The sequence below is a fragment of the Hyperolius riggenbachi genome, chromosome 1 (assembly GCF_040937935.1).
Source record: "Hyperolius riggenbachi isolate aHypRig1 chromosome 1, aHypRig1.pri, whole genome shotgun sequence".
In the NCBI taxonomy this organism is placed as follows: Eukaryota; Metazoa; Chordata; class Amphibia; order Anura; family Hyperoliidae; genus Hyperolius; species Hyperolius riggenbachi.
In genome coordinates this window covers 289,744,139-289,757,648 of record NC_090646.1, presented here as the reverse complement: position 1 = coordinate 289,757,648, position 13,510 = coordinate 289,744,139, and the positions used below count along the sequence as shown (strand labels likewise).

The window sequence follows — 13,510 nt, the reverse complement described above, 5'->3', positions numbered from 1 at the left end:
GTCCCTGTCACTACCTAAACTGGGAGGAGTCCCTGTCACTAAACTTGGGTGGTCCCTGTGTTTATCTAAACTGGCGGCACCTGTCACCACCTAAACTGGGAGGGGGGGGGGGGTGCCTGTCACTAAACTTGGGGGTTCCTGTCACCACCTAAAACAGGGGGGTTCCTGTCACCACCTAAACTTTGGGGGTCCTGGTCACTACCTAAACTGGGGGGCACCTGTCCACCAGCACCTGTGTCAGAGGCACTCACAATCTATTCCTGTGAAAGCCCGTGATTCCACAATTAACATTGCTACCCAGAGTAATTAACAAAAATTGTAATGAAGCATGTGAATGTTATTCTGATATCTTGGTGTCAAATAAGAGCTTGGTTTTCGATTCCTTTGGAAGCCTATGAAGGTTTTCCTCCAGTAGGAGCCTTTTAAAACATGGCCCATTGCTCTATCCTAGTATGGTCCTATTCCAGTTAACTGCTTGGGTCTAAAGAGGGTGCTATTAAAATCCAAAAGCTATCCAACAAATTAAAAAGGGCTGTTCTCTGTTCTGTGTTGTTGTATATCTAATAAGCATCTTATGTATGGGAGATTTGGAAGTTTATGGTTTGTGTAAGAGAAATCTGAGGCATGGTTACAATTCTTGATTTCTGGGTAGGTGTTTATAAAGGTCTAGCCATTAGAACAGATGCAATGCATGGACTTATCAAGTTTTCTTACTATGCAGTACCTTTAGCTTGGTACTGCATAGTAAACAATTTTCAAGGTAATACAGAAATCCAAATGTCTGTTCTCCAAAAAGATAGAAACTCTGTAAAGTTTTATTGCTGTCTGAGGGGTGGTTTTCCATATCACTTTCTAGCATGCACTGGAAATGCAAATTCGGTTAAGTACCATATTAGTGGGTTATATTCTCATAGATCCTATCATTAAAGTACACCTGAACTGAGAGGGTTATGGTGGATGCCTTGTTTATTTTGAACCAGTTGCCAGGCAATGCTGTGGATCTCTTTGGCTGCAGTAGTGTCTGAATCGTGCATCTGAAACAAGCACTTGGCTAATCCAGGCAGACTTCAGTAACATCTGATCTGCTGCATGCTTGTTCAGGGTCTTTGACTAAAAGTATTAGAGGCAGAGGCTCAGTAGGACAGCTCGGCAATCTGTATTGTTTAAAAGGGAATAAATAGGTCAGCCTCCATATTCCTCTCAGTTCCAGGTGTACATTAAGCACGTTTTATAATACATTATAATCTCTCTCACACTGTTGTCTTGATTTTAAATACTACCAATACCACTGACTATAGTCTCATATGTATTTCTTCCCTTTGTCTGCCTTTTCATTTATAGACGTCTCAGCGTTTGCCAGAAAAATTTCGCCGACACCCCTTGTTCGGTAAAGGTAAATCTCAGACTGAGGTTTTTTGGAAGGCTTTGGCACGGCTGTTAATCACTGAAGGATACCTTGAAGAGTCCAGTGGTTTCAACAAGTTTGCAACTACCTGTGGCCTTACAGGAAAGGTAAGACATTGCAGAGCTATCAATGTGGAATGCCAATGCTAGTGGCGTTTCTAGCCTTTTTGTCACTCCAGGTATGAAGTCCTGTGTCACCCATCCCCCCCCCCTCCCCCCCAACCTTAACACAAAAAAAAACATGGGGCCCCAACCACTGTAGTGACATGAAGCCGCAAACCTTATCAAGTACAGAGAGATGTATTAAAGTAAGGAAAGGGAGCATGAGACACAGGATGGTCACACAGCACTGGACTGGACGATAGGTGGATGAAAGCACAGCTTCTGCTGCGCTATACTCTGCATTTACACACTGGGCTGGGGGAGTGCAGGAAGGGAACAGATGGTGCTTTCTTATGTTCCCTTGTGCTACTGAGGGACAGTGGGAGGAATAAAGAGGGACAGAAAAAGCCCAGACACAGTGGTACAGAGTGATGCACAGGGTGGAAGAGGTAGCACAAGTGGACAGAAGGTGGCATGGGTACAGAGGAAGGGACAGAAGGAGGCACAAGGGCCAGAAGGAGTCACAAAGAGGGGCAGAAGGAGACACACCGGGGACAAGAGGAAGCGCAAAAGGAGACTGACGGGAACAGATGGAGGCACAGGGGGACTGAAGGACACACATGGTGTAGATGTGGCACAGGAGACAGAAAGAAGGGGGGGGGGGGTACATGGGGACAGGCTGTCTACAACTTACACTTTCCAGACTATGTGATGTCTGCTCTACAGGGACCTGCAATGCTGCTGCTCTTCAGGACACCGAACTTGCTGCTACACACACACACACCCACACAACACCCATGGGGCGGGGCTTAGTCAGGGACATGGCTTCATCCGGTGGCAGTGCTTAATCCAGGGTCATGGTGCCCCTCATCCTGCAATAGCATGGAATGCCTATGCCTAAAAATGACTGCCCAATGCTGTCCAGAAATTATTGCAGTGATTTTTCTATAGTAAAAAAAAAAGAGAAAATCCTTCTTAGGATTCTCCATTTTAACTGTGCATCTTTAAGCCAATCCTGATGCCATTTCCTCCCTTACTCTCCTCTGCCTGATAGTGTATGATGATTGTCTTCAGGCACTCCCCCCAAGCTCTGCAAGAGAAAGTGCATTGTCTCAGCATGGCAAATATTGGTCAGACATAGAGAAACAGAGGTGTGGCAGGGGAAAATGGTGTGAGGTGAGGGGGGAGGGGGGGGGGGTGGAGGCTTCACACAATCAGGCTGCAGTAGTTAAAGGGAACCTAAACTGAGAATGATATGAATTTTTCCTTTTAAAATAATACCAGTTGCCTGACTCTCCTGCTGATTCTGTCTCTCTAATACTTTTAGCCACAGCTCCTCAACAAGCATGCAGACCAGGTGCTCTGACTGAAGCCAGACTGGATTAGCTGCATGCTTGTTTCAGGTCTGTGATCCAGCCACTACTGCAGCCAAAGAGATCAGCAGGAGAGTCAGGCAACTGGTATTGCTTAAAAGGAAACATCCATATCCCTCTCAGTTAAGGTTCCCTTTAAGACTGAGAGGAATGTAAAGCAGCAAAAAAAGACAACCCAGCATGCCCTGCAGCTTCCTTTGTGTGGCAATGTACCAAATAAGAGTCAGGTAAACTGGGGAATGATTATCGACAAGAAAAGTAATAGTGATTTTTAACTTTTGGCTTGCCTGGTTAGCATCCTTATTACTTGTTTATCAGATAAAAATAAAGAATTGATTTTATGCCCGACAGTTACACTTTAAAGAGGAACTGTAGCCAAGGATTGAACATCATCCCAATCAGTAGCTGATACCTCCTTTCCTATGAGAAATCTTTTCCTTTTCTCAAACGGATCATCAGGGGGCTCTGTATGGCTGATATTGTGAATTGAAACCCTCCCACAGTGTGATGTCAGCACCTAGGTACTAAAATCACACTATGGGAACCCGGTTGGAAACTGCTGTTTCCAACTGCCAAAAAAGCAGCATCTCCTTCCACAGACATAACCTGCCAGCAGTAAAGATGTCACCATGTGATACATTTCAGAATGTAAATTGTGGAGAGGAAAGATTTTAAAATGGGTAAACACTTACTAAATGATTTATAAATAATTATTGTAAAAATGAAGCACTTTTTTCATGACATTTTCACTGCAGTTCCCGAGGCAAAATAAAAGGGGAAACAGTGGTGTGGGCATGTTTGCAGACCCTTACCTATGTATTTCTTCTCTCCAAAGATGCTCCTTGTATCTGTAATTTACTCCAGCGGTGGTCACGGCTAGATTAATTCGGTGAACTTTGAACCAGAGGTTTTTGTACTTGTACAGTGCATGTGCAGTATTTTAGTTCCACCTCTGTGTCACTTGAAGCTGAATTGTCGCAGTTACCTTTCGGATTTAAAGCAAACCTGAGGCAGCAGGAAAAAGGAAAAGTAAATACTTTTTATGTAAATTAGAAAGCAGATAAGGATACACTTCCCTAAAGATAATCAATAAGTCAAAGCGAAAAAGTACATTTCTTTCACCACGGTAGCTGGCCACTTCTATGTAAGGACTCCTGGATGTGTGCTCCGTCAAATGGTGAAGAAGGAAGCAATCTGTGTATGATCCATCAGTAGAAAAAAGTTAACACGTGCACATTCCGTCTGTGCTGCATTTTGCATTTATTCCATAGGTCGACATACAAGAAGTATAACATCAGTGCCAATAGTATACCTCCGAGAGCATGGGCTAAACTGCCATCCCTGGATATAGAGGTGGTGGCATGGACAGAACAAGAGGTCGCGCATCCTAGGGACGTCTGGTCAATGCGCTTTTCATTAACAAAGTTCAATACTTACCTAAAAAGAGGGAAGGCTTCCCATGTCCTCCTTGCCCCCACCACAGCTGGATGGGACCCTCTTTTAGTTTGCAGACGTGTTCCCCTTATGCACAAATATGGCCGTTCTGCACCTGCGCAAGTATGGCTTTGCCTGTGCAGTAGCACAGAGGCAATCGTGGATGATTGGCTTCAGTTTACAGAGCCAGTGTGGAAATAATTGTGCAGGCACAGTATGGCTATGCTAGTGCACGTCAGGGAACGCAACCGTGAGAAGGTATCCAATAAGCTATCGAATATGTTCAGAGGGTCCATGTGTGGCGGTAGTGGGATCCAGGAGGGAATGGGCTTCCCTCTACCTCGGGTAAGTAGGTAACTTATTTTTCTTTTTACCGCCTCAGGTTCAAATTTATATTTAGCACATCCTTAGTAGCCGTAATGAAACTTCTATCAGAATAATTTTGTGGTTGAGATAGTAAACTGTAAAGAGCAAACAATAGCTGCCTAGGAAGTGTAGAGGTTCTAGGATTATGACTTTGAAACGTAAATGAACAGCTATTGAGCCAGCCCAGCAGAGAGCATGCTACACGTTTGTATAGCACTGATGCATTTTTTGGAAACCCTTCACAGGGAAAAATAAACAAGTAATCATATCACATACTGTTCCTTAGTATGGCTCAGCACTCACAAAGATGCGGGAATCCACTCTGTGTCAGTGCCTCCCCCTGTATTTTGGGTATAACTTTTTATATACACCATCTTTCATCCTTTTTTTTGTTTTTGTTTGATTGTCCACCACAGACAATAGTGGGTACAATACATACGTACATTGTATATGCACAGCCAGTTGAAGGATTCAGCAACACAAGTACAAAACTGAATACATAGTTCATCTATAACCAGGCATTACTTCTCCTCTCACGACTAAGCAAAGCTCACCTGCATTTCCACTGTCTGAGGAAGCCCATCAAGATCTATTTTGTCCTTTCATCCTGGAGGTAGATGCATATGCAGTTAATGCATGGTATGAAAACATCCAGTAGTAAAACATGTTTATTTTCATGTTTATTCAGTCTGACTACATTCTAACTGCAAAGTTGAATTGACTTTACAAAACATATCGTATTTGGTGTGACTTCTGTATGTACTAGACCAGAGGAGGTTTTTATATAGCAAGGCCTCCAAACACCTTACAACTGACACATGCAACTATTTCTGGAATTCTATACTAATCAACTTCTTTATTGCTTTGTAATGGCTACATTACAAATCACATTGAGGCTGAAAAACATGTCTAACTGTGACACCTTCGGTATGTCACATCGAATGTGTCATAAGCCGTACACATTCCAATTGCCATGTCTCAAGCAGCCAGGGCTGCCACTTTTGCTCTCTCACCAAATGACAGAAGTAATTAGCAAGCCTTCAGTGCAAGCTTCAAAAGGAGGCAATTAATGTGTGTCCAAATACCCTGCTGTGTAACTAGCTATAAATCATTACTCCACTGTGACAGATATCTTAAACCAAGGTTTCCTAGAAGAACATGGTCTCCAGAACTGACACCTTGCCCAGAGCTGCAGAAGGACTGATCTTATCTAATGACCACCTCCAAGCAGCTGACCTTCTGTTACCCAGAAATTCCCTATTCCCATATTTTCTTCATATTGCATAGGAGAAAAGACTCTTATGTCGTTCACATTTGCATAGATCACGGGGCCCTGCCTAACACACCTTCTGGGAAATTTTCAGAATGATAGGACTTAAGATCGTTTATAAATACAGGTTCAAAGTAACCTTGTTCGTTGATCAGACTAATGTGTGCATGACAATCCTGTTCTGCCAGATTTGCTGCTCTGGTAAGAGGAGGGAAACTTCTCTTTCAGGGGAGGGCCTCAGTTGTTATGTCAACCCCTACCTTCAGGCCAAGGTTTTTAAAAGGTTGATACACCCAGACCTGAGGGTTTTCGTTCATCATCTGTTGTCGAATTCCATAATTGACAGGCCCGGTGGACTCTTGGATTCTTTCACACAAAGGCCATTGGCCACATAGCATCCTCCATCTTGGATTATTCCTCACAAAGACTTTATTGCTTTACTGGACTCAGACAACACTGTATTTAGTAAAAAAAAAAAAAAAGAGACACCCTACCACATTGTCTTTTTTTTTTTTTTTATAAATTTGCGATTACCGGTAGTTAGCTAGGTTATAAATATCAATTTCTTCCTTTCAAGAATAGCTAGCTAGGGTCCCTTCGGTCCGAATTCAAACTGAGAGTGGTGGCAGCATTACCATTTCAAAGGTTAAATCGCTAATTTTATTTTACCGATTATAAATACAATCGAGACTGTATAATGTATGGACACACCAACCAATCTTAATCATTTATTGTGCTCCTAGTTGTTCCGCCTCCAGAAGTCTCTACGTGATGAGACCTGTACGGCAACTGTAGCATAATACAAAGGGATTGGCAGGTGATTTGTCACACTAACAAATTTTTTATTCTTTCGTATTCATTATTGTAATTTTATATTTTTTTGTATTTCTATAGGGCAGGAACTGGCTTAGTAAAGCTATGAATCAGTCGACCCCAGTCCTCCTCCTGCAGCCAAGTGAAGAGTTGTGCTCTCGAAAACCTCTTATTACAAGGTATAGCTATTCAAGCAATGTTTTAAGGTGTGTTTGTGTGTGTGTGTGTGTGTGTGTGTGTGTGTGTGTGTGTGTGTGTGTGTGTGTGTGTGTGTGTGTGTGTGTGTGTGTGTGTGTGTGTGTGTGTGTGTAACAGAGAAGCGGTAGGCATACGGTAACTTGAATTTCTTCCTTATGGAGGATTCGTTCAGCCTGCCCATAAGGAATAGCCTTTGGCTGTACCCATTTTTGCTGTTTTCAAATATCTTCACATTCTGCTGTATTGATGTAGTTGGAAATGATCTTGGTCTACATGATGCCAACAGCTCTCTTTACCGAAAGAAAGCAGTTTTGCATACATCCTGGAGAGGAGGGTGGTACACAGGAATTTACAAAGGATCTCTGGTAGGATGTTTTGTAGCGTTAAACATGCATAACCATTATGAAAGCAACTGTGATTTTCATGTTCTTCATTGTACCATGGCGACACTTCTCCCACCCAGGAGACTGGTGTTATTGCACAGCATTTAAACTGGGAATGTAGCATCAAAGTCAACTGACTACCTATCTACAAAGCATGAACATGGAATCGTATAAACAGAGGGCATAGATCTGTGCACCTTTTACAGCTCAAAATTCTGGTATTCTTTCTTTTTTTCTTTTTTTTTTTAATATAAAAACGCTGCCAAAATCGCCCAGGCCTAAGATCAGATTATCTGTGAGCCTGGAACCCGCTAGGGCAATTTTGGCAGCGTTTTGAGATCGCTGGCGATTCCCAAAAAACTCTTTGCAAATGAATTGAGGGGAAACCCATTAGTGCGATTAGGGGTAATCACAATCGCAGGACATGCAGCATTTTGAGCGCTTTCGCGTTCAAAGCAAAGTACATAAGCGTTGCATAAATCGCTTATCAAAGAGATTATGCAGCGCTTTGGGGACCGAGAGATCACATTTAAAATAAAGCATTAAATACTTACCCGGTGTCTTGATTACCTTCTTCCGTCCGTAGCTCCGCCCCCTAAAGAAAGAGGTCACAGGCGCGTCTCCGATTGGTCCTAGAGAAGCAGCTATGACCTCTTCCTTTAGGGGCGGGGCTACGGACGGAAGAAGGACGCAGGGTAAGTATAATAATTTTATAAAAAAAAAAAAAAAAAGAATCGCAAATTGGAAACTCTGCATAGCACATTTAAGCGCCGGGGAATCGCTATCGCAACCTAGTGGGTTCCAGGCCTTACTTGGATTTAAACACACCCATGCTGTAATGTGCATGCTTTTTAAAACTGCTGTGTATATATATTAGGGGGGAGGGGTTGACTGGCAATTTGTAAAGGGATAGCAGAAGTATGCAGTTTATTGGAAGGACAAAAAAAAAAAGCTTCAACTCCTTTTCCCAGCACTCCTGTGTTACAGCAGAAACATGTGGTGATGAGCAAATTAGTTGACTAAAGTGCCTGTTAACATTTATATAGACGTATAACTATTCTATAGCTAAAGGGCATGCTAAGATATAAGCATTACATTTTGGTTGTATAGCCAAAACTACCACACCAAGTTATTGGCACTAGGAGCGTAAATCTGGTGCAGAATTCTGGCTACTCTGTAGCCAAAGAATTTCACAATAGCCACTAAAGAGAACAGAAGGTGAGTGTCCGTTAGTATCAGTTGTTCGGTTCATAGGCATCGATATAAGAAGGGGATTGAGGGATTCTGGTAGGTTAGGAGCGGTTAGTTTGTACTTATTATGTTTAAGATTTGACTTTTTAAGATTAAATTCTGAACAGCGGCCAGTTTTAAAATAGACAGAAGTAATGACCGTTTGAACTTTTTAGAGCTAAAACCTTTACTCCACTACATATGTGTTTTGCCTTCCATACTTACTTTTCGGGACATAGGACTAAATTTCTCTTTCAGTTTTACTGCCTAATTTGCATAGATAACCACTCTATTTTTTAACACTTTCTATACAGGAAAACAGAAAGGGATGACAATTTCTTTGTTGGACTAATACTACAGTAGTTTTGGATGTCCTTCAATGCAAGGAAAGAATCTAACGCCTCTTAAATAAAAATCTCACATTTTGGAAGAGAAATTAGATTTGTTTTTTACCTGTAGTGGGTAGTGCCTTTGAGAAACTATTTAAAGCTAATGTGTAAAGTTTTATCACACTTGCATTATTCTTGCTCTTCAGAAAACAGGAGTAATGGCTGGCTCCACATTCTATGGGGTTGATTAATCAAAGCCAACCTCCCTCCTGTTACTCGTGCTAATCAATTGGCGCAACATAATTTAACTTCCCTGCACGCTATGCGCGCTACTAGTGGCAGCGTAGCTTGCATAACTAAATATTGGCTTCTGCTTACAGAAGCCGCTTGGTAGTGATGCATTACCACTGCGATACTTCACTAGTGCAGCCACTAATGTGTTAATTAACATAGTTACAATGTATGTTATTTAACATAATAGCAGCTACGCTAGTGAAGTATCGCGGTAGCGATATATCACTACCGCGCGGCCTCTGTAAGCAGCGGCCGCTGTTTAGATATGCAAGCTACGCTGCCACTAGCATGGAGGGCAACAGGAGATTGCTCGCGCTATTAGGTTTGATGAATAAACCTCTATGACCTTTGGTTAATTTTTGTGAATTTGATCGGGCCCATTGACCCTTATTCAATTCACTTTTTCTCCTAACTTTTCTCCTAGGTGATATTTTCATAATAAATTAATCTAATACCTTTTTTATTGACTTTTGGTACTTTTTCAATTGCAGAGTGCTAAAAAATTATTTTAAACAGAAGATGAAAAATTATTTCTCTCCCAGGAAAGAAATTAGGAGAAAACATGAATTGAATAAGGGCCGATTTATTCATGCTTTTTTTGTGCTTGATTTTTTTTTTTTTTTTTTTTTTTTTTTTTGCAGCTCCACTTGCCAGTTCCAGTGATTTCTAAACAACTGTTTGTGTGCGTTTCTATTTAATTTACTACATTTGGACAAATTTAAAAGTGGAGCTGTAAGTCATAGTGCCAGGGGAATCTTCAAGTGCAGTATACATCAAATTTGTAATATTTAATATTTATCTGAGTTTAAATGAAGGCACACCTGAACTGGGTTAAAAAAAACTGGGGCTACTTCCAGTCCCTGTAGTCTTTGAGGTCCCCCAGTGTCTTTGGGGTCCATTCCGTTGTGCCGCTGTCTCCCTTAGAACCCCTTAAAAAAATCTCAGACCAGGCTTGGTCGCAGACTACTGCGCATGCACTTTTTTGTCCATGCCCCTACATGTATTGTGCTTCTGTCTCCAGGAGCATAATGAGCATGTATGGTTCATATCTTTAGCAAGCTGCACATGTGCAGAAAGCTTTGAATGACAGAACTGCGATTGATGGAACAATACATATGCAGTAACCTGTGACCAAACCAGGTTGGAGATTTTTCTTAAGGAAACAGCAGCATAATGGAGGGGACCCCAAAAACACTGAGGATCCTCAAAGACTACAAGGGGCTGGAAGAAGCCCACATTTTTGTCCCAGTTAAGGTGTCCTTCAAAGTACTTTAATCTATCTTTGCACTCAATTTAGGGTCAAGATATAAAAAAAGACTTTATATACCCTTGAAAAAGGAAAGGTAATTTTGCCTTTAACAGCTCTGTCTTTAAACAGCTTGCAGCCTTGTTCTCCTATGGTCAAACAGACGTCACCCAATATGGCATCCAGCAAAACTACTAATGACATTCAGGTTAGTGGATTTATCTTTAGTGATTTTTTATAATTTATGTGAGATGCATATGGCTACACCTGACATCCTTCCAGTGCATTGACCTGCAAATCTTCACAAATCACCAGGAGTATTTGTAATATTGTTTTTATTAATTTGTATACTTTGCTGATTTGTGAAGGCGGTTCATATTTGGTTGTGTGGAGAGTGGTTGTTTTCACATTAACCTCCTGAGCGGTATGGACGAGCTCAGCTCGTCCATCACCGCCGGAGGCTGCCGCTCAGGCCCTGCTGGGCCGATTTTCCTCAAATAAAAAGCAGCACACGCAGCCGGCACTTTGCCAGCCGCGTGTGCTGCCTGATCGCCGCCGCTCTGCGGCGATTCGCCGCGAGTAGCGGCGAAAGAGGGTCCCCCCAGCCGCCCGAGCCCTGCGCAGCCGGACCAATCAGTTCCGGCCAGCGCTAAGGGCTGGATCGGAGGCGGCTGACGTCAGGACGTCGGCTGACGTCCATGACGTCACTCCGCTCGTCGCCATGGCGACGAGGAAAGCCAAACAAGGAAGGCTGCTCATTGCAGCCTTCCTTGTTACTTATGCTTGCCGGAGGCGATCAGAAGAACGCCTCCGGAGCGCCCTCTAGTGGGCTTTCATGCAGCCAACTTTCAGTTGGCTGCATGAAATAGATTTTTTTTTATTAAAAAAAACCCCTCCCGCAGCCTCCCTGGCGATCTCAATAGAACGCCGGGGAGGTTAAGGTGTTTGTTTATGACACAAATATTAAATACAATTTTTAAACTTTGCCTTTTATGCTTGCTTACCTATCTTCTTCTATACCAACTGTAAAGTACTGTACACTGATTAACACTACAATTGGGTTTGCATTAATTGGCAATGTAAATGATCTGCTTTAAGGTTTTTGTGTACAATGCCGTGAATATTACAGTGAACATTACATTTAATTTTTGAAATTGGATTTATTTATAGAAATCTTCTACAAAATCTTCACTAAAAGACAAGTTCTCCTACCAGGAGGCTGAGAGGATCCCCAAAGTAGAAGTAACTAAAGCCAGGTATTTTTTCAAAATGTATAAATGTGTGTACAGATAGTCTGTACTGTAGGTTCATGCTTAACCACTTGAGGACCACAGTCTTTTCGCCCCTTAAGGACCAGAGCCTTTTTCTCCTTTCAAACCACTGCAGCTTTCACGGTTTATTGCTCGGTCATACAACCTACCACCTAAAGGAATTTTACCTCCTTTTCTTGTCACTAATACAGCTTTCTTTTGCTGCTATTTGATTGCTGCTGCGAGTTTTAGTTTTTATTATATTCATCAAAAAAGACATGAATTTTGGCAAAAAAAATGACTTTTTTTATCTTGCTGTGCTGACATTTTTCAAATAAAGTAAAATTTCCTATACATTTGAGTGCGAAAGTTATTCTGCTACATGTCTTTGATTAAAAAAAAAACATTCAGTGTATATTTATTGGATTGGGTAAAAGTTATAGCGTTTACAAACTATGGTGCCAAAAGTGAATTTTCCCATTTTCAAGCATCTCTGACTTTTCTGCGCACCTGTCAGGTTTCATGAGGGGCTAAAATTCCAGGATAGTACAAATACCCCCCAAATGACCCCATTTTGGAAAGAAGACATCCCAAAGTATTCAGTGAGAGGCATGGTGAGTTCATAGAAGATTTTATTTTTTGTCACAAGTTAGCGGAAAATGACACTTTCTGACAAAAAAAAGAAAAAAAAAAGTTTCCATTTCTTTTAACTTGCGACAAAAAAAAAATGAAATCTGCCACGGACTCACTATGCTCCTCTCTGAATACCTTGAAGTGTCTACTTTCCAAAATGGGGTCATTTGTGGGGTGTGTTCACTGTCCTGGCATTTTGGGGGGTGCCTAATTGTAAGCACCCCTGTAAAGCCTAAAGATGCTCATTCTACTTTTGGCCCCTTAGCGCAGTTAGGCTGCAAAAAAGTGCCACACATGTGGTATTGCCGTACTCAGGAGAAGTAGTATAATGTGTTTTGGGGTGTATTTTTACACATACCCATGCTGGGTGGGAGAAATATCTCCGTAAATGACAATTGTTTTATTTTTTTTACACACAATTGTCCATTTACAGAGAGATTTCTCCCACCCAGCATGGGTATGTGTAAAAATACACCCCAAAACACAATATACTACTTCTTCTGAGTACGGCGATACCACATGTGTGGCACTTTTTTGCACCCTAACTGCGCTAAGGGGCCCAAAGTTCAATGAGTACCTTTAGGATTTCACAGGTCATTTTGAGAAATTTCGTTTCAAGACTACTCCTCACGGTTTAGGGCCCCTAAAATGCCAGGACAGTATAGGAACCCCACAAATTACCCCATTTTAGAAAGAATACACCCCAAGGTATTCCGTTAGGAGGATGGTGAGTTCATAGAAGATTTTTTTTTTTTTGTCACAAGTTAGCGGAAATTGATTTTAATTGTTTTTTTTCACAAAGTGTCATTTTCCGCTAACTTGTGACAAAAAATAAAATCTTCTATGAACTCACCATACTCCTAACGGAATACCTTGGGGTGTCTTCTTTCTAAAATGGGGTCATTTGTGGGGTTCCTATACTGCCCTGGCATTTTAGGGGCCCTAAACCGTGAGGAGTAGTCTTGAAACCAAATGTCGCAAAATGACCTGTGAAATCCTAAAGGTACTCATTGGACTTTGGGCCTCTTAGCGCACTTAGGGTGCAAAAAAGTGCCACACATGTGGTACCGCCGTACTCAGGAGAAGTAGTATAATGTGTTTTGGGGTGTATTTTTACACATACCCATGCTGGGTGGGAGAAATATCTCTGTAAATGACAATTGTTTGATTTTTTTTACACACAAT

At 41.8% G+C, this 13,510-nt stretch overlaps 1 protein-coding gene across 1 annotated transcript in view; it reads left to right on the top strand.

Moving 5' to 3' along the window:
* The window catches only part of WRN (WRN RecQ like helicase), a 191,810-nt gene that overhangs the window by 121,178 nt on the left and 57,122 nt on the right, over positions 1-13,510 (top strand). The window contains exons 21-24 of the mRNA XM_068233620.1: positions 1,342-1,512; positions 6,844-6,941; positions 10,575-10,650; positions 11,613-11,698. Of these exons, the coding sequence (XP_068089721.1) occupies positions 1,342-1,512; positions 6,844-6,941; positions 10,575-10,650; positions 11,613-11,698 (431 nt within the window). The remainder of the gene's footprint in view (positions 1-1,341; positions 1,513-6,843; positions 6,942-10,574; positions 10,651-11,612; positions 11,699-13,510) is intronic.